The 24,637-nt window shown below is 43.3% G+C and overlaps 1 protein-coding gene across 7 annotated transcripts in view; it reads left to right on the top strand.

The window, feature by feature from the left end:
* NRP1 (neuropilin 1) overlaps nucleotides 1–20,998 on the top strand; it is a 138,791-nt gene extending 117,793 nt beyond the window's left edge. For 2 of the 7 annotated variants that reach the window (XM_029236899.1, XM_029236898.1), the window contains exons 13-18: nucleotides 3,308–3,367; nucleotides 9,457–9,594; nucleotides 13,078–13,352; nucleotides 13,841–13,937; nucleotides 16,047–16,097; nucleotides 18,160–18,449. In XM_029236899.1, coding sequence (XP_029092732.1) covers nucleotides 3,308–3,367; nucleotides 9,457–9,594; nucleotides 13,078–13,352; nucleotides 13,841–13,937; nucleotides 16,047–16,097; nucleotides 18,160–18,449 — 911 coding nt within the window. Of the gene's footprint in view, nucleotides 1–3,307; nucleotides 3,368–9,456; nucleotides 9,682–13,077; nucleotides 13,353–13,840; nucleotides 13,938–16,046; nucleotides 16,098–18,159 lie in introns of those variants that run through there. The other 5 variants (XM_029236902.1, XM_029236901.1, XM_029236900.1 and 2 more) reach the window with 5 other exon arrangements.
* The last annotated feature ends 3,639 nt before the right edge of the window (nucleotides 20,999–24,637 follow it).

The raw sequence follows: 24,637 nt of genomic DNA, 5'->3' as shown, positions 1-24,637 counted from the left end.
GCCTTTACTGCTACCCAGATCAAAACACAGTTTCTTACAGCATCTGACTCTCATTTTACATTAAACACGAGCCCGTGGTTGCAGGTCTGTATTTTTACCCAAAAGGGATTCAGGAGAGCCCACGTAATTCATTTTCGTGGGCGAAACTGAAGGCGTTACCATGTAACTTCACAATAGTGCCATGTTATTAGCTAACTCGTTAATGTAAAATGTGGAAGGAAATGTCCCAGATTTCCAATTACTTCAAAAGCTCTCTTCTGAAGGAGGAAGACTGCTCTGCACCCTGAGATGGAATAAGGGGTAAAATCTAGCTCAGAAGTTTAGCACCATGAACTGAGTTTACATTTAAATCCTACCTCCTAAGGTTCTCTGCCTCCAAATTTCCAGGATAATTGCTTACAGTCGAATGGCCAATAAATGTCACCTGGCTATGGGCTTTTGAAAACAAATCTTGTATATAAGTAGTTGCAAGCCACAAAAATTACTCTAATTAATGCAGAGGGCTTTTCTTTGTAAGATGTCAAGCTCCAGCTAAAAAGCTTATACAGCTGATGTTAAAACAGAGTACCAGTCTGGTGAAACAGGTCCTGCAGAACCTTCCCAAGTTCGTCTGTGAACACTCTGCAAACCTCAGGCTTTTTGCAAACCCGGTCACACGTCCCATCCGTAGTGAAAATCCTCATAAAAAGGAACGTCTGCAGTCATCAGAGACTCCCCTGTTCAATTACCCTCTTGAGGAGAGGTTCTTTCCTTTATAAACTCTAAAGTGGTCAGTTAATATTGATTAGAGACAAAGCCTCAGATTTATTCCTCGTGTCAGAACAACCAGCCTTCTCATTTGTGCATGGGCTCATGACTGAATCAATTGAAACCTAAGCCTTTGAATGAAATAGGGTGAGTCTGTTAGCCTGGAGCAAATTGTGTATGGCCCCGAGTTGCAAACCACAGAAAATGGGTCATTTTGACTGGAAACACTGACAGTCCTTTATAAGTACAAGGCGATAGTTTATCTACAGCATTTAAAATCATTTATTGGGTAGATAGAAAAAAATCCATTCTAGTTTTTTGATGTTTTTTTTTACATATTACCCTGGCAAAAAAAAGTCATTTTCTCAGGCCAGCACGTTTGTTTCAATAATTTGATCTATACGTGCATATATTAAGAACTTCCGGGGGTGCTGCTAAGGCTCACTCTATTGCCCCAACAAGAAGAGGTGATCTAAGAAGACATCCTCATGCTTTGTATTCATTTACTGCATGACGGCCCATTTGTCCTTTTTTAAAAGCTTATTTTGCTCTATGAAGCTCTGTGTTAGTCTTTTCTGAAGAAGGGCGGGCTGACATTTGCCGGTGTTTGCAAGCAGCCCAGCCTGCCCCTACCTAACCCACTATCTTTTCACAGGTGAGCATCTCACCTCCTGGGCTCACACACAAGTCTGTACCCTCCTTGCTCTTTCTGTCACAGCTGCAAAATTTGAACGTTCAGTGTCCAAAACCAAACGAAAAGTATTCTCCCTTTCACCCTGATGGTTGGCAGCATGGAAATTGGGATCAATGCTCTCTTAAGGTTCGGTTCCTTAACAGAGATGATGTCACTTTAATGTCTTCTCCTGGGGGTGGCCTATTTGAATATAGGGGGAAATAAGTATTTAGCAAAATGCTCATTACCTACAAACAACACTGAATTCCAGGTGAACTGTACCAAATGCATGGAAATGAGGAGAGGTTTTGCTCTCCCTTGCTTGCTTGTCAGGGTGAAAATTCACCCTTGAAGTTACTCATTTGCAAATGCCTTTGATGTCATTAGATAATACAGTTGGCTTCAAAGGCACCAGGAGGCCAAATTTCACATTGGATCTGTGTGTCCCCAACAGTGGAATTTGGCTCCCAACCTCTAACACAACTGACAGTGCATATCTGTTTTTAAAAGTGAATTTTCACCTTGAGTCTTTCTCCTTTAAGACCACTGGGAACGGAATGCTAATGCGTCTGGCCTCCCTCCAATTCTGCCATTATAGATTCACCTTCTTAACCCATAATATATGTAATGGCTTCTCCTAGCGCCTGCCTCATTGAGGCCGTGCACACGTGAGACCACTTATCCAGCATATTTACTGGGCCAGCAGTGGTAACACGACTTGGTGCTACAGTGGACTAGCTCAGAAATCTTCAGGCTATTTCAAGAGCTCAGTTTTACGGCTCTCTGATTCATGATCCGGGTGATTTCTCACCCATGGGAGCTGCAGGATAGGACTAGGCCTCAGCCAGAATAGAGATGATTATAGTCTCTATTGAATGACACTACTGGAAGGTGTACAATGGCACCTCATAGCCACCTCCAAACTTTCCATGATGGGCATGAGCCCCGCATGCCCTTACCCTGAGTCTACCCAGGACTTTATCTCTCGGGAAAGCAAATAGATGCTCTCGACCATGATCTGCAAGGCAGGCACACATATGGAGAAATGGCTTTCGCAAGCACCAAAGTAATAAACAGCAAACCAGTTTTTCAAGAAGCGTTCAGGTGATGCTTGTGGGTTGGGCAACTTGAAGAACGGGACTTTAAAACAGAAGTCTCATGACGAAGGGCGGAAAATGGCTGAGCTAAGATACCCAAGCTAAGAGGGTAAATCTAAGTTTCCACTGGTCCCCAGACCACGAATTCCAAGTCGACCCGGGCTGACTGAAGTTGATGGCATTCAGGGTGTTGTTTGTGCAGCCTTCCAGCTCCTCGGGACTGTGAAGAAATGTGTCCCTCCGCCCCTTCCCCTTTTCCTGCAGCTTCTCCGAACTGCATACTGGGCGGAATTATTTGTCCTTGGGAAAAACAAACAACCGCAGCCGCAAAAGAAAGGAGGAATTACTGCCATCTGCTTTAAAACTTCAGTTTTTAAAATAGATTGTGGGGACCAGCCTTGCAACTCCCCCCAAGACACACATCTGAAACCTTGGGAAACTATTTGAAGCTTAGAGGTCTAGGTCAAGTTTAATACTTAAGTCACTAAGGACCTTGGGCGGCCTTTGCTTTTCACTCTTGCAATTGTGAGCGTCGTCGATTAGTCTGGGAGTCAGGGAATGCCCTTGGAAGGAAGTCTGGAACTCTCCATACTGCCTAGATGCTTTATGAATAAATGTATTGTGGTGAACAAAATTTAAGACATTTGCTATAGCTGGAATTAAAGGAAGAATTATCTGAGGGAACTGCTAGCCTCTAACAGATGTATGTAAGCATACAGCATTCTCTACTAAATATTACCTACAATGCTGCCTTTTTCTCATCTCATATGTTACCGTTTCTGTGTTTCAGGTGGTACCACTGTGCTGACCACAGAAAAGCCAACCGTGATAGACAGCACTATACAATCAGGTATCAAATACCAAAGAGAAAATGTGGTAGATTTCACATATGCCTGTCCTTTCCCACAAAATAGCACATCGCTACGGTTCTCAGTTTCCGTTTCCCTCAAAGTCCTAGCAGAGATGCCACCAGCATCTGGTCCCCAAGCATGAGCCATAAACACTGCTTTCCTTTCATCCACATGTATATGCAGCAGGGAGCAACATTTCCTTCCCCATCAGTCATTGCCAAATGGTGACAATCCCCGCTCTCAGCGGAAGGAACCGAGGAACATACTTTGTTTAAACGCAGCACATCTAGGACACGGACTGTGTTTGCAAACTCAGGAGAAGGAAGTCTCCCAGGCAGCAGCCTGACTATTTATTTTCATCACCACTCAGCAAATCGGAGACAGGCGAAGTTTGTCAGTTTTGTCTGCCACAGAGTTGGCAGGTTTACAGCCGCATTTCCAGTGGGTGCGCCGCGAGATGGGGTGCAGGAAACCAGGGCTAGCAGTGTGCCCGGAGAGGAGCGCCCTCGGGAAGGGCACCTCTGCATCCTTTTATTAATAGAGGCCCTGTGATGACTTTTAGAGCCTCTGGTTTGCTGTTGATCAGGGCCCAGCCACAGGGATAAGGTGGTCTCCCCCTCACTCTCTTTTGTATTCTGTTAGTATTTTTTGAAAATCTTCCCCACAGACACACACCAGGGGAAACTGTCCGTATAAGCAGTCAGAAGTTTTACATACTTTAAAGTTAATCATTAGAGTGAGGTGATCAGGTCAGCTCACCAGCTTCTCCCATTTCCTCTACTGAAGCCCGCAGCCTTGGCCTCCACGGTCACTTCTTAATGGGGCATGTGGTGTGCATCACTGTTTCCTCAACAGCAGACCCTCCGAAGCCAGCAGAAAGCAGAAAGGACTGCTCTGATTAGCATGCTTCCTTAAAGGGTGCTGTCACTCTTGACCCAATTAACCAGCAAAACAAACTTCCCTTTAGCTGAACTTAACCCCAGGTTTCCCCATGGTGGGCTCAGGGTGACAGACTCCCTGCTACCACTCAGCTCAGACACCCCCAAATACCGAAGATGAAGCTGAAGAATAGTGTTCAGCTAAATTCCAACAGCCCATCCACACCTTTTCAGGTTATAAAACGTAGCCTTCGGGGATTGGCTGGCTGCCCCTGCCTCCTGGATGGGGCTCTTGCTCTCTTCCCATCTTCCCTGATAGGAAATTCCTAGTTTCCCACTCAGCCCCATCAGGGCGGTTTTTAATGGGGTAACTTCCTTGCAGGTTCTTTATGACCCTCTGTCACAGGGAAGAGGGGTAAGGTGAACAAGTGACGTTCTAATAATGTAACAAACATTTTAACTGTCTCTCTAGTTTTTCCTCTTGCCAGAGAGTTAATTACAATCACTAGGAAGTTGCCAGCTAGCTTGTTAGATCTCATCTCTTTTCCTGCCTGTCCAAAGAGCTAGGGGTCATCAAAAAACCAAACATGAACAGCAGCCTTGGAGAAAATGGAAAGGTACATCAGATCCCAAAATGGGATGACTCTCCCTCAGTGCTGGAAGTCTTTGTTATCAGGCCAGGAATGGCTCTGTGAACTTTTGATTTGTGCATGAACTCAAGGCCTTTGTCCTGATAGCTTCGCAGAGGAGATCCAGAGCAGACAGTCATCTCATAGGGTCTCCTGTGGTCAGAGGGCAGAGGTACAAATCGTGAACCAGTAAGACCCCTTGCTACCACCACCTGAACAAGTTCACGTCAAACTGTTACCAAGTTCAAGCTCATACTGCTCACTCCACAGCAGGTCAATAAATCGAGAGACGAAGTATTGGGACGAGGAATAGCAACTTTATTCAGAAAGCCAGCAGACCAAGAAGATGGTGGACTAGTGTCCCAAAGAACCATCTTACCCGAGTTAGGATTCAAGCTTCTTTTAGACTAAAAGGGGAGGGGATGTGGCTAGTTGTTGTAAACTTCTTAGTGCTGGAATCCTTTGTTCTTGCAGCTGTTCGTGGACGTGTTGGTCACAATGTTCCTATAAACCCCCAACAAGACAATTGTTATTTTATATTCTGCAACTTTTTATTTCTATATGAATGGAAAAGTGTAATACCTTTAAAGGTCAGCCTTGAGAATGGGCTTTCCTGTATACTTCAGGCTATAGGCAACATTCTTTTACAAAAGTGCAGAGCCAACAAGACTAAGCACCCGCAAGAGAGCACAGGGTTAGAGCTAAAGGAATAGATCCAATATGCAGTCAGGTTTGTTCCTCTTCTTCTTTTTTCTTTTATAATATGGTTCTGTTCTTTTTTTTTTAATGTATTTATTTGTTTGTTTATTTTTGGCTATGTTGGGTCTTCATTGTTGCGCGCAGGCTTTCTCTAGTTGCAGTGAGTGGGGGTTTCACTTCATTGCGGTGTGCGGGCTTCTCATTGCGGTGGCTTCTGTTGCAGAGCACAGGATCTAGGCACTCGGGCTTCAGTAGTTGTGCCATGTGGGCTCAGTAGTTGTGGCTCACAGGCTCAGTAGTTGTGGCACACAGGCTTAGTTGCTCCACGGCATGTGGGATCTTCCCAGACCAGGGCTCGAACCCATGTCCCCTGCATTGGCAGGCGGATTCTTAACCACTGCGCCACCAGGGTTTGTTCTTTTCTATTACAGGACCACAGGGCTTATTGGTGGGGTTGTCTGTTCTACAGTCAGCCCAGAGTCCTTTACAACTTGCCTTGGTTTCCTGTTTTTCCATTGTCTGAGTCATGAATCTGGCTCTCTAGATCTTCGTTTATGGATCGTGAACTGTCTGAGCTTCTTTGAGGAGTTCCGTTCATTGTCACCTCCTGGCTGAGCCAGTGCTCAGAGATCAGGTCTAACCGTGGTGTTCACCCCATGGTCAGATGAACCGACTGATACCTGGATCCCCACTGTCCTGCAGGCACCTTGACGAGCAGCAGCAAGTCAGACCCTAAACTTGCATCACCATCTGATTTTGCTGAAGCCACTAGAGATTCAAGCAGAGTCTGAAGTCTTCATGTTGAGGATTCTTCTCAATATAATACATTCATTGGGCATATAATATTCATATACTGTCTGGGTTGTAATCGGATGCATAAAAGCCTATTTAAATGCTCTGCCAGGAACTGATGAGAAACCCTGCATTTTAAATCCAGCTCCCCCTGGTGAAGCCTCTTACCCTCCAGGGATCCCCAAACATCCACTGGAGCAGCTCAGAGTATGTTCATGACCCATGGTTGCGTTGACCCAGGCACCTCCACTTATTTCCACTGCAAGACCAGCCTATGAGTAAGCAAGCTTGCATACCCAATAGAAGTTTTGAAGACCAGATTTAAAAATTAAATCCTTGTACGTATATGGTGCTAACGACGATCTAACTCTGGGCAAACTGGGTTCACCAGGCGCAGCTGGTGCTGGCTCACAGGGGCTATAAATTTAAGTGCAGAATATTGTTTCCTGCTATTTTGAAGAGTCAAGAAGGGATTTAGCCAGATTATTCCCAATGAATTTAATGAGAATTGTGCAGCCACAGGGCCTGAGTAATATTTTGAAGATTGAAAGGTCACACGTACTTAGTCCTATATACACATTTCATTCGTCCATTTGCTTTTTTTCTCTTTCTTTCTCTGCCCTTTTCTCCTCTGCTCCTGTCCTTCTCTCTTCCTCTTTCTTTCTCTCTCTCTTTTTTTTTTCCTTTCTGGAAATGTTTTTGTGTGTTGTGTGTGTTTAATAGCCTTTCTAGCCAGGCTTGAATCTTCAACATTGAACTATTCTACTCCATACCCATCCCCCACAAAAGGTACTGATTTAAAAAAAAAATTATTTTAATTTAACAAGATTGCTATAAATTATATGATAGGGACAAGCAGATAAAAGAGTAGTTAGAGCAGATCTCCATGTTAAATTCGTAGATTGGGAAGAACAGTGGAAGATAAAGGCTGACTTCCATTCACTGGAGCAGAAGTGCCTGAATTACTCCTTCAGGCAAAGCCATCCTCTGTCCTGGCCATGACAAAAATATCCGAGTTCTTATATTTTATGACATCGCCAGAATAGTAATAGCCAAATTACGGATAGTATGGTTTTCTGTAAATTATACAATAAATTTAAGGTATTAACAAGGCAAATATAACCAGAGATGTGTATGCTGTAATGGCTTACTGCCCTTCTCTTTGTGCATGTCTTATAAATAACATTTAAGTAGAGACCCCCAGAACCACACACATATTAACATTTTCCCATATTAACATTTTCTAACACGAGATTACACAACAGTACCTTTCGGGGCTGTGGGCATTGACATCCAAGGTTGTTCAACCATTCTGTCACTGTTCAGCTGACCACTACTTCTGCAAAATTCAATCTTGCTGCACAGAAGCGGGGCAGATTTTGGAGAGGGTTTCTCATGCTTTAAGAAGCCCTATTTTATGGTTATGATGGACTAGGCATGAAATCTATCTCTCCAATGACACTACTGCTGTGAAATACAGCCCTTTGCCCGAACTGAAAGCGCTCACGTTATACACATCACGTGACTTACTAGGTTTACTTTCCCAGCTGTCCCTGTGAATCCTTTGGCAGGTCACACTGTCATCTGATGGGAGAATCCATCCTGCTCAGTTTTGACAATGCGTGTGGTGCCTTCCTTCCAAATTTCACATTAGCATTTGAAAAGAGTTCCTTGGAAACTGAAAATGCAAAGTAACTCATTCTTATCTATTCAATAAACCTTTCCATTACAATCCCTCCTGCCATTGTTGAAGTGGGGGAGGGGCAAGGCAGCCCAGACTCGGAGAAGAAAGCAAGATATTTGTGTTAAATGCTTAGACAAAGTTAAAGAAAAGATCCAAATGAGATAGGCTCTCAGCCTGACCCTAACACAGCATATAATACCATACTTCCCTTATTGTACAGAGAAGTTGTTTTGAGGCTTTATTTTTTAGATCAGTTGGCTAGCTGCCCTAGGCACCTTCCTCCTCGTCTCAATGCTGCCATCTTGTGGACACCTGAACTCAGTGAGAAGCAATGACCCTCATTAGAGAAACCAGCCCCTATTGTGTGCTTAATTTTATTGTATATTCGGGGGACGAGTGGACTGGCAGAAGCAAGAGAATTTTATCTTTAGGATTATTTTTTATTGTTAGCTCAAGTTTACCCCCCCAAAGATCCAAGCATCAAAGACTTCATTTTCCCCATTCTTAAAAAGTTAACCAATTTCCCAAAAAAAAGGGTTGAGTAAAAAAATAAGGCTATGGAGGTTTAAAAAAACCCATAGCCAAAGAGCACCTTGTAGAACACACAAATCATTCCTGAGAATCCCTTCATACTTTCATCTTAGATTCCAAAGGAAGCATTTTGAACGTTACAAAATATACAAGTGGGTACCTATTCCAGTATGCTTTGGCTTTACTTGACTTTACATTGAGGTTTTAAGTGGGGCAAACAATTTATGGGCAAATCTGAAAATTCAGTAAAACAGCAGAGGCTTCCAGTTAAAATTACCTGACCTGATATAAAGCACAGAAGTAAAAAATAATCTTATGAAATGCTTCAGAGATCTGTCGGTAAAAACCTGAAGCATAAGCTGGTGTGGTGAGAATACAAATAACCTCCAGGGTGAGATATTCAGCCAAGTCACGTTGCTAGACTTTTGAGGTTCATGGGTCAATCTCTAATTAAGATTCTTTTCATTGGTGGATATCAATTTATATGACTCATCCTCAAGAGCAGAGTATCTTTCATATTAAGTATTGCGGAAATAGGGAGAATGCTAACATAATATACATGCTTTGGAAGGTAACCTTCCTGGAAATTTTATGTAGCAATTTGACAGACAGTCCATAATCTTTTTGAGCTGGATAAAAAAAAAAAATTATTTTTAAATGTTACTAAATATGATGTTGTAAGCATTTGGACTTCTCCATGCATCTTTTGAGTTTCGTGGTAATCCTGGATTTTGTGGCTTTCCTGGAATTTTCAAACAGACATGAAGTTATGTAAATCATGCTTTCCATGAACGAATTAAGGACCTCTCTGACCTAAATGATTAAATGTGTCTTTCTCTGCTTGTCTCTATTTTTTTCCTTTCCACCCACTGAAGAGTTTCCAGCATATGGTTTTAACTGTGAGTTTGGCTGGGGTTCTCATAAGACGTTCTGTCACTGGGAGCATGACAGTCACGTGCAGCTCAGATGGAGTGTGTTGACCAGCAAGACGGGACCGATTCAGGATCACACAGGTAACGGAGGGTTCACTGTGGCCTCATTTCTTTGAATTAGAGAAAGTGTTACTGCGGAGGGTTGATGGGTCTCTGAGTTTAGGGAGTTTAGAAAATACTACAGAGCAGCACTTTTGCTTTTCTTTTCTGGAATTAACATCATGTCCTTCCCTAGTAGAGATTCCCTTAGGCCACTTTGTAGAGAATACTGATTAAATGTGGCAACTCATTGACCCCTCTGAAAAAATAGCAAACTTGGTAAACCAGTGTGTGTGAATTAATACCTGTTTTCTACTTTTTCTGAACATTTTTCATGGGAAATTTCAAATGTATTCAAAAGTAGAAAAGAAATAGCAAAATGAACCCTCTCTGCACATAACCCAACTTCAACAACCATCAGATCCTACGAGTCTTATTTTATCTCTAGCATCCTGACTCTGGATTGGTTGGAAGCAAGTCCAAACACCACCATAGATGGTGTCATCTCAGTTATTTTGCAGCTGCAGAAACCATAAGTGAGCTTAACGCTTACTCTCTTGACCCATGAAGTGGAAATGGATTGGGGTAAGGGTAGAAATCTTGTTCTTTTGAGGAAGACTGTAAATGTAGCCTATTCCCTCTGAGCAGATAGAAACCTCGCCACACCTCAACCCACCTCACCTCCTGTCTTACTTTCCTTCTAAGATTAATTAGGGTTGGGGTACATAGGGAGCCGTCAGCTACTTTCCTCCTAGTCATTTTATCACCCAACTTGAAATATGGAATAAAGAACCATCAGTGCCCTGCAGAAAAATGCACATGCATACCCTCACACACACACACACACACCCCACAAACTTCTGCTCTAATCAGTGATACCGACAGGACTGCTTCCTCAAGTCATGTTGCCCAAAAGAGACCCCAGAGGGGCATTTGCTGGTGCTGAGAAATCTCATTAAGCCGAGTTTCCCCATGCCTGTGCTTGGGGTGAGTGGGCCAGTGGGCCGACGGACAGGCAAAGGGTACTTCATGCCTTTCCCACTTTGTTGTTCACTTTTTCCCCTGTGAATACAACCATTAAGTAGGTTGAATAGGCCTCTTTCCATCACAGCTACTTCCTTTCCTAATAAGAATGACAAGGAAATTGGATAAAATTGGACTCCTTCAATTCTGAGACACTTTCAATTGAATCTTAAGACAAGCAGTTTTAGAAAACTTAAAATACTTTGACTGTAAATGGCACTGTACATAGAAATGGCATCAAATTAACCAAATGCAATTAGCTGAAATGAAGGCAGTAATGGTGGAAAATTTGATGCAAAGTGAAGCAAAATGGCTCAGTAGGATCTGACATTCAAAGGAGGTTAAAAGCTATGTTAGCCAGAGAGAAAAGCTAAAAGGCTTGCAGAAGTACAGTGCTAATTGAGAAAACGGAGAGAGAGTCCCCGACCCAGAGCTGTGATAAAATCCCTGAAAGGAGAGACATCAGCACTTTATGTGTTGGAGTGTCAGAAAAGGCGGGCTTGTCTTAGATTAGCGGCTGAGAAGTGCGATTCCTTCAGAAGGATTGGTCTCTTTTGTCCTCCCAGACGCCCCGATTTACTTGGCAGTGATGCCAGGTCTGCCCAAACCAGGAGGAACCCCCGCAGCACTAGACACACAATCATTTGCCAAGAGAGATGGGTGAGCCCGACATCTGAAAGGCAGGAACTTGTTAACATGAAAAAGTCTGAATGAAAAGAGCCCCCCCACACAGGACGCACGCACACAGCCTGCCACAGATCACGTGCGCCACTTTGCAAATCTAACGTGGAGATTTCAGAAAATGAACACTATCTGTGGCCCAATTTTGGATTTATCAAAGGAATCCCACATGCTTTTCTGCATTTGACCTCTAACAATGAAGCTATGTTCCTCCTTTCAGAGGATTTCCGAAACCCGCATCTTCCTTTGCTTCATTGCACATATGCTATCGAGCCGCCCGCATACATGGCAGATGCAGTGAGGGGCACTGGAGATTCAGGTGTAAAGGAGGGAACCCAGCCCTCGAGGTGCTCACAGTCTGGTTCTGGGTGGGAAACGGCTCCAGCGCAGTGGGATGAGGGTGTCCAATGGCCGGGGGAGCAACAGTGGCAGAAGACAGCACAGGAGGGGCCAGAGAAGCAGCCTGACTCAGGGACCATCTAAGCTAAGCATCCTCAACGTCATTCTTCTCCATAAGATCGGGGACGGGGGGCAGCAGCAAGATGGGGGCATGTCTTACCAGCCCGTCTTGGTGGGCTGAGTGAAGTGGCACCATAGACAGGTGAGCTCACGGACAGGTTAGCATCATTTGGTAAATCAGTGGGAGGAAACAAACCCCAGGGGTGACTTGAGTCTGCGTGGTCCAGAGCATCACACATAACTGCCGGGGCCATGGTTTTTATTTCCACCCTCCTTTCATTTTCCCCGCCCACCGGTTTTATTAAGAGTGCTTGGGAGCCATCTCAGACAAGCAGCCAGGTGAGGGAGGAAAGCGACTGAGGACACATCCACTTCACCTGGACGCTGCTGACTCAGGATGTGCCCACGTACACGCAGTGAAAGAGTATCTCCCAAGCACACCAGCCTCTGGGGCAGCACACCGAACATCCTGCTGCCCGCTGAGGCTCAAGCATCAGGTGCATATTTTCAGCAGGTGCGGTGTTACAGTAGCATTGCTATTTGCAGAGCAAACAGTGAAACACGAGTTGTGTGTTTAGACCAGGTGGTGGCAGAAGGCAGTGCTCCCACAGGGGGTCATTAACAGCAGAGCCAGGAGTTAGTCCTCCAAGCTCGGCAAGCATCTCCGTTGCCAAAATGGCAGGTTCTAATAAGCCTCAGAAATGCAACCTCACCTCTCCTGGAACCAGAAGCCCACATCAAACAGAAGCGGGGCTCACAGCTGAGTTTCAGGCTCTCAGGTGTATTTAAGGAATTTAAAAGCCATTAAAACAAACTAGGGGAAAAGAATCGAAGTTTGGCGGAAAAAAAGAAAAAGATTGCCAGATTATTTGGACAAACTGCAGCTTTATTATCAAGCAGTTACAGTGACCAAAGCATCATCAACCAGAAGTCTACCTGTTCCAATGGTAAATAGATAAGAATACATCTAAACGTTTCCATTTAGTGTCTGTGTTCACGTGCGTGCTGCTGAAGCAATCTTAAAGTTGCATGAAAATAGGTCTTCCTGTGCATCCAATCTGCTTGCAATGGTGCAGAGATCAACACAAGTCATAGCCCGTGTCCGTGTGACAGTGCATTCCAGATACGTGGTGTCAGACGAGCGCTGTTTACAGCCTCTGTCACAAACGTGCTTTCACAGAAGCTGAGAGCAGAGCCTCCAGTGTCAATGAGGTTTCCATCTATTACCCACTTTCCCTTCCCCTGCACAACTGGGTTCTGGTGCTCAGCCCAGGAGAGAAGGTTTGAGTAGCAGAACTTGATAGAAAAGAGACAAAGGTTCATCCATTTGGCCACTCTCTTTAACACAGCTTTTTGTCACAGCAGGAGATGGCAACTTCATCTACTCCCAAGCTGATGAAAACCAGAAAGGCAAAGTGGCTCGCCTGGTGAGCCCTGTGGTTTATTCCCAGAACTCTGCCCACTGCATGACCTTCTGGTATCACATGTCTGGTTCACACGTGGGCACGCTGAGGGTCAAACTGCGCTACCAGAAGCCAGAGGAATATGACCAGTTGGTCTGGATGGCCATCGGACACCAAGGGGACCACTGGAAAGAGGGGCGTGTCCTGCTGCATAAATCCCTGAAACTTTACCAGGTGGGCCCTTCTCTAGGATGGGGCGGATAGCTGTTTTGGGGTCTCTGGGGTAATATTTGAAAGTTATGCAAATGAGATGCAGAAAAAATTCCAAATTTTATTTCAGGTGTTTCGTGAACCTGAGATACTGCTGCAATGATGATAATCTCAGTAGCATATTTCACAGTCTCCTAGATTACAGACGTAGGACGACTGCTGAGGAAGAAGGGAAAATGCTACTCAATAATTATTTGGGGCTGTCACAATGAACATTCCTTTAATTTGCTGCTTTTTTCCAGTTTTAAATTCTGTATCATACAAAGATACAGTGAGGAGAAGTTTTATGCCATCCCCAAGCAGTTAATATGGATTGAAGAGCAAATCGTGTGATCATTCGAAATCTCACGAATTTCATTTACGTTCTGTGACTTGAGCTGAACAAGCATTTGTAAGCACTGTTATCTGGGACCCAACATTTAAATACTGTGAAAACGATCTCATTTTGTTAGGTGATTTTTGAGGGTGAAATCGGAAAAGGCAACCTTGGCGGGATTGCAGTGGATGACATTAGTATCAATAACCACATCCCTCAAGAGGACTGCACAAGTAAGTATGGGTTGCTGTAGAAACGAAAGCAGTGCTTGCTCAGGGCACGTGTCTTTCCACTGAATGGTCTTTGTCGTGCTCATTTGGACCTCGAATTTTAATGTGGGCTATAAGCACATCCTATAGAACGCATGGTCTGGTGCAACAGGGCATAAGGCCAGGTCAGTCTACCTTTAGCTGCCCCATTATCTAACCTGGTTCACTTAGAATATCTGGTTGGTACCCACAAAACTACACAAATAATATGCAATCCAAAGATCATAGCAAAGAAGAAGCTCACAGTTTCCAGGCTGTGTACGCCATGCCTAAACATTGTGATGAGAAGCGGAAAACTCAGACAGCTGGATAATTCCAAATATCTGAGTGTGTCCACAGCAGCAGGCCTTTGAAATTCTTTATCACAGTGGATTTAATGAAGATTACAATGTGAATGAATCATAGACACCATCATTCTTCGCTTTATTACAAATAAGTAGATGTTTCTGACTCTAAAAACAGTTGAGTTGACTCAAAAGAATAAAGGAAATTTAGAGACTTTGCCTAGTATTTCAGAGTTTATGGATTTCATCGGTCTGCTGTATATGAGTAAGAGTCTGACGTAGGAAACCAATTCATTCTCCCAGTTCTTGATATATAATTATAAATAGCACCACTAATGGCAATGTAATAGCACAGTAATTAGTCTTAAGCTCCATTTGCTACACTTAAACTTTTGTTATATATCATTATATAATAGGATGTTAATTATAACAAAATGGAATAACCCTATTGGGCAAATTTAAGACAAAGGAGGCCTGTCGGCTATAATGGGTTTTTGGTCATTTCGGCAATTTACAAAGCTTTTATTATACAATGTATTGGATATACGTAATCCCTAAAGTGGCAATAATTTGATAGGGTTGATTGAAGAAATTGGGGGGAAAAAGAGGACAGTCTTACCCAAAGACTGCTTCCTGCCACAGTACTTTGCAGATGTTCACAGAAAATAAGGCTTAATATTTAAGTTGCAGCTACTTTACAAATTCCCCACATCCAGGTCTACACAGTTGTTAAAATGTATGTTTCATGCAGTTACACAGGGCACGTACTGCTTGCTTTCCTATTCCAAGGTGAGAAGGTTGATGGTGATGTTTCTGGAATGGGAGAGCACGCTCTACCAGCTGAAACCAAGAAATACATTCAATCTGGTTCAACAGGTTTTCACTGACCACCTTCTATGTGCAAAGCAGCATCCCAGTGCTACAGTGAATATATAGAAGCTAAGACAAGTCCGTGAGCCTTTCTGATTTCATGTGACTCATCTACTTAGCTGTGCTTACTGCTGGGCATTATACTCACAGCTAAAGTCACAGCTAAAGCACCATTAAAACTTTGTGTTGCTGTAACAATGAAAAGGCGTCTAAGATAATTCTACAATTATTCGACAGATATATTTCCTTGAATATTTAGCCATGGATGCTGGGAGATTATCAGCTCTTTGTTAATTATTCATGCATTAATAAATATTTATTGAGTCACCGCGTATGTTCTGAACACTGTTCTAAATGCTGGGGACATAGAAGTGAACCAGGTCCCTGTGTTCTACTCATAACCATAAGGGATACCAGAACTCCACTCCCTCCAGATGCTTTCTTTTTTTTGGTAAGACACAGGACACAATCTCTGGCCTTAATGAGCTGACATACCATATGAGAAACTGACTAACACTTACGAAGCAGTTATCTACAAAAGCACAGGATGGTAGCCATATGTGCAACTCCACTTCTGTTTTCTATTTTCACCGGATTTCCCCACACTCCAAATGCCAAAACCATTTCCCTCCTCCCTGCTCTTCTCCTAAGACAACACACTCTGCTCCAGCAGTGCTTCCTGGATTTAGATCTGACACCAATTCCCTAGTCATTTAACATTGCCTCTCTATAGCTCTCCAGTTACTTGGTGGGGTCAGATTGTACTAAAAAAACTCCAAAGGAAACCCAGCAGAGCCATTAGTGGGGTGTGTGTGTGTGTGTGTGTGTGTGTGTGTGTGTGTAAAGGTTTATGTAGTTTGTGTGTACTGTATTTGGTTGGCAGTTCAAATATCTCTTTCAATTTTGTTTGACTTGTCAGAACCAGCAGACCTGGATAAAAAGAACCCGGAAAGTAAAATCGACGAAACAGGTAAATTTGTCTTGCTGACCGATTTTTAAAATATTTTACTGTGGCTTTCAGTAGATTTCTGAAGAAGCTTTCTGGAACTCTGGTATATCAAAGCAGCTCACATGAAATAAACACCCGCATCGCGGTACTGTGCCTGGGCTGTCGTCAGAGTGCCCTCTCCTACCTGCTCTGCAGACTTGGGAGCCTCACGCCGTAAGAGGCGCAGCCTGTGTAGGGGGGTGAGCCCTGGGGACGTGTGCTACCCTGGCCATTCCCTGCCTGAGCTGCAAGAGGGGACCCAGAGGGCAATGATGTGAAACACTCTCATTTTGTAACTATGGGCACAGGAAACTAGTGAAGATTGTTTCTTACCCAAAGACCTGCAATAATTTTCATATAATAATTTGAAACCAGCCCAAATTCTTGTTCCTGGTTTATATCCAGCTATAATCTTTAGAGACCGGGAGCCCAATTTCTGTGATAATCTGTTTTGTTTGGGCCATCTGTTCCCAGCCTCCTCTACTGAAACCCTCGTTTTGCGATAATGATCACAGTATTGATGACAATGATGCTGACGATGCTGATGGGGGTTTATTGAGTAGCTAGTGTGTTCCAGTCGCTTTACATAAGTTATTTAATCCTCACAGCCGCTCTCTGAGTGTATTTATCCCCATTTTACAGATGAGGAGATTGAAACTCAGAGCAGTGGCTTGGCCTTAAGTAACACAGCAAATTACCTGGTAGCCTCGGACTTCAGACTGATTAACTCGAAAATGCGTGTTTTCGTTGAACACTGCTTTGTGATCCAACGCAAGGCATTTGGTCGGAGTTAGGCCTTGCCTGATATTATTTTATTCCCAGAAGTCTCTGCGCCTCCTGCCAGCAGTGGTGGTGTTGGACACTTGCCCCGGCGTCACTCGCAGCTGCTGCCGGCGGTTCTGTGCCCTGTACATCAACAGCAGCACCTGTTGCCACGAGAAATGTGGACCTCCTATAGCCAGACTTGGACTTGATGGCCCCATGTCTGCGGTTGGTCATGTTAACACGTGACTCATTTAGCTTAGTTACATAGTCCACGCTGGGTTGTAAACTTTATTAGAGGTTGTTTCAAAACAATGCTGCATCAAGGGAGAGAACATTAATATTGTCCCTATGGCTTGTTTCCCCCTATTTAGGGACTTGCGTCTCATATTTTTAGTTTTCTTTGATTGGAATCCCTGTTGATCAGAACACCATTAAGTAAACACCAGGCCTGTTGCACATTGACATTTTCGTCTCATTTCTAGTCCCAGGTAATGAGACGCAAAGCTCCCATGTTAGTAATTTCTCATGTTCCACTCTAAAGCAAACATTTCCCCAGTGCCCGAGCGCAGAGCTGTGTGACCGTCTGCAGCGAGACCACCAGGGCAGCAGAGATGCTGATTCTTAAATGTGTTCTATTCGTCACAGCACTGGCCCAGCTTCTAGACTGGAGCCATAAGCCACTTTAAGTGTCAGCAGCAGGCGTGCCCTCCTTCTTCCGAAAGCCCTCTCCTTCGTGAGTGAAACCACCATTGACTCAAGGAGGAAACTTGAAGGACAGCTTGGGCGGGTTCCTCGTGCCGGGTTTTGGGATCAGGCAAAGGCGCCAGGAATGATTAAATCCCCCTCTAGACAAATGTGTGACGAAGCATTTTGCAAAGTTTACAGACCTCTTATCTGGCCAAGGACGATAAATACAGATTACAATCTCACAGATGGCGGGCTGCATGAAATCGGAATTAGATTAGAACCGAACCCTGATTGTTTACCCAGAGTCAGTGGTTTCCATGCGCTAAGCTTCCTGTCAGAATCGCAGCACCAACACCCAATACCCTTCCCTCCCACCTTCAATTCCCAGCAATGAGTCAAACCTAAACGTTGGTGTTTCTTGGCGATGGGGGAGCCAAACCCCCGCTGCAGAAATCCCCCACAGGCTCTTGGGGAGGACAGCCCAGTCCGGACGTGTGCTTCACTCCTTTCTCTTTCCTTCTTCTCCGTTTCTCTGTCTACTGTCATCTGGTACGTTGGCAGCTCATGGAGCCAATTTCGTTTTTCTCCCCAGGGAGCACCCCAGGATACCAAGGCACGGGAGACGGTGATGAGAACATCTCCAGGAAGCCGGGCAACGTGTTGAAGACCCTGGACCCTATCCTCATCACCATCATCGCCATGAGCGCCCTGGGCGTCCTCCTGGGCGCCGTCTGCGGGGTCGTGCTATACTGTGCCTGCTGGCACAACGGGATGTCGGAAAGAAACTTATCTGCCCTGGAGAACTATAACTTCGAACTTGTGGATGGCGTGAAGTTGAAAAAAGACAAACTGAATCCACAGAGTACTTACTCGGAGGCATGAAGGCAGACAGAGGTGACCAGGCGAGCAGGAGAGTGGAGCGGAGGACAGAGCTTGAGCTGGGGACCGGCTGATCTTTCACTGTTCGGGCTGGGAAGTGCGTTAATGATGCCAAGCCAGGTTTTCTCAGGAGCTTCGATGAGTTCGGCCGACAGACATGAACGACTTAGCTGTGTTAACAATCGGAATCCTGTACAGTCAGCTTCCTTCTGTTGGTTTCTTTTGAATAATCAAATGCTGGTGTTGAGACCAAGTATGATTGACTTAATAATTCATTTGGACTCCCCTTTCCCTTCTCTCTCTCTCCCTCTTCTGGATTCTTTTCGGAAACTGCAAAATCCAAGATGCTGGCACCAGGTGTATTCAGTGGGGCCCTTTTGACGGACATGCTACCTGCAGCCCAGTGCCCAGAATATATTCGAGTAACCACATTTCAGTGGACTCCTGAAGCTGGCCTTGTGTATCATCGCCCGCGTTGTGCATAGGCAAAGAAGGAGTAGGATGTTTTCAGTTAAAGTACCGTAGCCTCAGTACCAGTCTAGCGTGTCAGCTCTGTTTACGAAGCAATACCGTCAGATTTCCTCGATGTTTTCCAGCGTTGTACTCAACCTTGTGCTGTGAACTCCATACAGAAAACTGTGCCATCACCAAACACTGCTGGCAACTGGGTGTGATGCCGACAACCACAACGAAGAATCCTTGGCACTGGCTGGTCTACGTCCTCTCAAGTGCCTTTTTGTTTGTACTGGTTCTCATTGTGTTACATTAACCCGCCCTGTTTCTCGCTGGTGAAAGCCCTCCTCTTGAATCCAACCCTGGTGGCCCACTGACTAAGAAGAAAGTATATTTTAGTGTGAGATGTCAGCCTCCGGGTAGGCAAGGGCTCCGAAGATTTGGCAACGTGGCTTAATTGTTCTGCTTTTTCCGTAGTTCAATTTCATGTCTCTTGACCCTTTTGTATAAAGCTGCAATATTCTCTTACTGTTCTTTCATATGGAATGTATTTTCAAATGTAAACTCTTTCTCTCCTATCTCTCTGTCTTTTTCCTCTCTTAGGATTTAAGCATTTGCCATTATCCAGAAAAGAAACTTGCAGCTTTAACCTGCTGGTAATGGCGAACACTTTTACTAGACTTTATGTTGGAAAATAAATAAATAAGGGAAATTCCTAACTTTGCCCTCCAAAGTCTAACTTTGGTTTCCTTGTTAACTGGTTAAAGTGACAGTATCTTTTTTCCTAAGCCATTTGTCTGTCTATTCCAATCGAAATGATCTTCAATAGAAATGTTTGCATTTAATAAAAATAGTGATAAGTTGAGAGAAGAAATAATACTAATTGGCTTTCAAGTGAGACCCAAAGGAATAGAGTTCTCCCCATATCCAAAAACAGGAGATTTTTACATCCAGATACACAAAAATGACCCGTGAGAGCCTTCTTGTTTTGGTATTGAGTCAGATAAGGGAAGTGGAAGAAAGAACAGTTAATTTAAGAAAGCGACAATAAATCATGGTGCCTGGGGATGAAGTATTTTAAGATGACAGAGGGGAAGAAAATGAGTAAAGTCAAAACAAATGTTTTTAAAAATTCAGTCTGCAGCAACCCTGAAATAACAGAGACTTGAATGAATGCTTCTAGAAACTTCCAGTGCCTCACAAACAAAAAGCCTGCCTTGGGGCTGTTAAGACCTAAGCCTCCAATGGCACAGAGAAGTAAATATCTTATCAGGCAGCATTGAATTAACCCAAAGAAGCTTTGGTTGTTTTCCGTGTATTTGTGCCATGCCGCGTTGTAGGTAAGAACTTCCTCCCTTCCGGCACTGCTGTAGGTCTCACTCGAATGTATTTGTGGGAGTCACATTGCATCACGGAGGGGAAAGTCCATTCATCCTGGTCTAATTGAATTGAGAATGCCTTTTGTTTCCAGGAAAGTATTGATCACTATGAAAGAAGAATAGATTCTTATCCCCAGAGGCATCCGTTCAGCCCTTATAATCGTACCAGGATGAAAGCATTAAGACTTGATTTACCTTTAAGGCAACAGACTTACAGTTGTCTTCAGCCAAGGAAAAATGATACTGCAACTTTAAATTTGAAAGTATCTTGCACTGATAAATATATTTAAAAATTATATGTTTATAAAGTTATTAATTTGTAAAGGCAGTGTTACAAAATGTTCAGTTTATATTGTTTTAGATTGTTTCGTAATTTTAAAAGGTGTAAAATAACATATTTTTTTCTTTATTGAGATCTATAAAACTTTCTGTAGTAAAATGTTTTCATTTTACTGGTATATTATTGCTTCATGTTTTGTACCATCATAAAATTTTGTGCAAATTTTTTTTACAGAAATTTTTATTTTCTATGACAATATGACACTTGTAAATTGTTGATTCAAAATGAACAGCGAAGCCTTAACTTTAAATGACATTTGTATTCTCAGACACTGAGTTGCATAAAAAACCACACAGAACTGAACTGTAACTTAAATTCCAAACTATGACTACTACATTCCAAAGAAACAGTTGAATTAAACATTTTCCTAAAATATCCCAAACCTGATGGCTTTTATTATATTAGCTTTGTTATTGTTAAAGAAATTGGTATTATTCCAGCATCAAATAACTTTCAAGATTTTTTAAAGTTCTCTTTTAAAAATAATATCCTAATAAGGAGAGAAGATTAAGAAGACATTTCCTGAAAGAATATCAACCTAAACTGGATACTTGTCAAGATAAGGCATAAAGAATTTGGCATTATAAATGGAAAATTTTCAACTCCAAATCTTGTGTCAAATGTTTCTATATTCCATTTAGTAAAGTTTTTTTTTTTAATGAAATTCCCAAATATCTGTTGGTAAGTTTTGTTCTTGTAGTAAATAGATAATAAATCTGACAGTGTTTAGGCATGCAGCTATGCTAAATTTTGAGAAAGGGCAAAGTTGAGCTACTTGGTAATTCTTAGGAAAATTTCTTTTCCATCTGGGACTAAAATAATAGTAGTGGTAATAATAATAATAATAAACAAAGTCAAGAGGGTAGGGTAGAGTAGAGTAAACCCTTAAGAAAGCTTGTTGCGGGCTTCCCTGGTGGCGCAGTGGTTGAGAGTCCGCCTGCCGTTGCAGGGGACACGGGTTCGTGCCCCGGTCCGGGAAGATCCCACATGCCGCGGAGCAGCTGGGCCCGTGAGCCATGGCCGCTGAGCCTGCGCGTCCGGAGCCTGTGCTCCGCAACGGGAGAGGCCACGACAATGACAGGCCCGCGTACCGCAAAAAAAAAAAAAAAAAAAAGCTTGTTGCAACACAACTGGCCTCTCCTTATCCCCACCATGTGCTAATGGTTCTTTCTTCACCTTTCTCTGATTATAGGAAAACCAAATTCTGAAGCACAGGGGCGGACTGCTCTGCACAGCTCTTCCCAGTGAATCAATATTCCTACTTCTCTCTGGACACTGACACCTTTGGCATCTTCCAAGATTTAACTAAGAAGAGGACATTTTCCCTATTCAGTGGAGTTTTAGGTCTCTCTGCTTAGAGAAAAGATCCAGAGTTGGGTAATCACTTTACTGAACTTAAATTCTATTTATGCTCATGGGTGTTTCCAGAAAACATGATGACTTACAAGGAGTCTATCAGAATTAATCCAGAGATACTTTCTGAAGAACGCTAAGGGCCATATAGATTAATGTTTTCTATTTCATTGTTTGAGGAACCTTAAACATACATGTTTTTCACCCATTTCTTATCCCTAGTTAGCTGCTAAGCTAGGCTTTTCTTCCTGGGTTTAATGAGCTAAATCACTGTAGAATTCTTCCCAAAGTCAAGAATTAAATAGGTCACGAGGATTGAAACATTTAACTTCAAACATGAAAATTATTTATTGTTCCATCTCCTGTCTTCCCTCCTAACATATTAATCACCACTTGGGCTGGATTGCACTTTATCTTTTTGCAAATCAGATGGATTTTGTAGCATTCCATAATGTTTCTGCTTCCCAGTGATAGAGCTGTTGTGTTGCATTGAAAAGCAGTTCTGCCAAGAATTAGCTCTATTTCCCTAAACTCTATCCACGAAGGGGTCTTAAGCAGCTTTTCAGCTCAGGGGTTGAGAAGCCAGAGGGAAGGGAGCTTCAAACTGTGTACAACTTAGCACCAAGAAGCAAGTGAGACCAGGATGATCTCTGGCATTTTTTTTTTAATATTCCAAAGAAACATTGCAAGATGATACAGATAAGAGCATCACGTTATCACACGTATGCCATTTCTTAGTAGCAGTAAAGTTCCCATTAATCAATTCTATCATTTTAGGAGAGAAGGAGTAAACTCTATGGGAATCTTGTATGGTGACAACACTATACTTCTTAATATTGAGAGCATTCTATTTTCACAGCTCTGGGAGCTAAGCTTTCTCATTATTCCACTTTATAAATGAGGATTCCAAAGTTTAGGCAGGTTGAGGAATGAGTCCAGCACGTATCTGGTCTCATCTCCCCCTCCATTCCTCCTACCACGCCATAGTACTGCATGATCTCTACAGGTGCCCACAGAGGGACTGGCTACTCAAGAACCAGGAGCAACAGCACCACCTGGAGGCTGTTAGAAATGCAGGGTATCAGGCCACACCCCAGACCTGCTGAGTCATTTTAACAAGATTCCCCAGATGACCCATACGCCCATCCATTCAGGTCTGAGAAGCACCGACCCCGCCTGCAGGTACACTAAGCTAGTGGTTCCAGAATTTGCCTGGTGGTTTTGAGACACTCCAAGACAGAGAACACATCACTGCAGGTTTCTCAGAGCACGATACAGAAGAGCCTGAGCACAATGCAGCCTGGAAAACAAAGTAAAATTAGGAAATTGGAAATCCCACTTACTTAGCCCAGAAGCACGTTGCAGCCATCCTGCCTCATTGATGGTGAGAGCCCTACATGTGGACTTTTCTGAGAGGAAGAGAGTGCTCACAAAGTATGTTGCTTGGTGGAAAACTTAAAGTGCTATAGACCAAAGCGAATACTCTGTTACTCATTACGGTGTGGTCAGGAGTCAAGGGGGAGGACCAATTTGTGAAAAGCCAAATCTTCCTGTTCAAAAGAAGTTGCCTCATTCATCTCACACAGTTTACTACTTTCCAATGGCTTTAAAATCCTGAATGGTAAAAGTAGGGTGAACCCAATTTAATCTTTCTTCAATAATTTCTACTCTTGTTCCTTAGGGTCCTTATTACAAATAAGTGAGAAACTATCAGAAAGTAGAGTTTTTTTGTCCAACGGTGACTCCCAAGAGAAGGCTTTTCTTTATAGAAAGATTGTCTCTCATCTCCACGTCTAACTAGAATGGTACCTATTATGATGTAGGAGTTCCATAAACGTGAAACATTCATAGCCAATACCAAATTTTATCACTGCCCTATTAATAGAGTTGGAAAGTCACTTGCTCTGGCAGAATGTTGGATTGAAATGGACCTGCTGTCTGGGGATGGTACAATTGAGTCTCACCCTTCGGCAGCTTGATTGAGATGACTTCTCGGGATGGAGAGCAGGTTCTAGTCTTTGTAATGCTCCTTTCAGTGATTTGGGCATCTCCCCCGACCATCACTTTTGACATGAGTTGACTTAGCACCCTTCTTCACGGCCCCATCATCATCTTGCAGAGACGTGATGCTGGCAAAACTAACAATCTTGATGTAATCCTGTCTGGAAACATGGCTTCTTAGGCTGTCACTGCTCTACTTTTGTCCAATTTCTGAAGATTTTCAGTGTTGATTAAAATGCTTCTTGACTTTGAATATGCGATATATATTTTTTAACATCTTTATTGGAGTATAATTGCTTTACAATGGTGTGTTAGTTTCTGATTTATAACAAAGTGAATCAGTTATACATATACATATGTTCCCATATCTCTTCCTTCTTGCATCTCCCTCCCTTCCACTCTCCCAATCCCACCCCTCTAGGTGGTCACAAAACACCGAGTTGATCTCCCTGTGCTATGCAGCTGCTTCCCACTAGCTATCTATTTTACGTTTGGTAGTGTATATATGTCCATGCCACTCTCTCACTTTTGTCGCAGCTTACCCTCCCCCCTCCCCATATCCTCAACTCCATTCTCTAGTAGGTGTGTGTCTTTATTCCTGTCTTGCCCCTAGGTTCTTCATGACCGTTTTTTTTGTTAGTTTTTTTAGATTCCATGTATATGTG

Source organism: Monodon monoceros, unplaced genomic scaffold (genome assembly GCF_005190385.1).
Source record: "Monodon monoceros isolate NGI ecotype Baffin Bay Population unplaced genomic scaffold, NGI_Narwhal_1 Super_Scaffold_21, whole genome shotgun sequence".
NCBI lineage: Eukaryota > Metazoa > Chordata > Mammalia > Artiodactyla > Monodontidae > Monodon > Monodon monoceros.
Note: the sequence above shows the minus strand (reverse complement) of the source record. Positions and strands in the feature narration are given on the sequence as shown.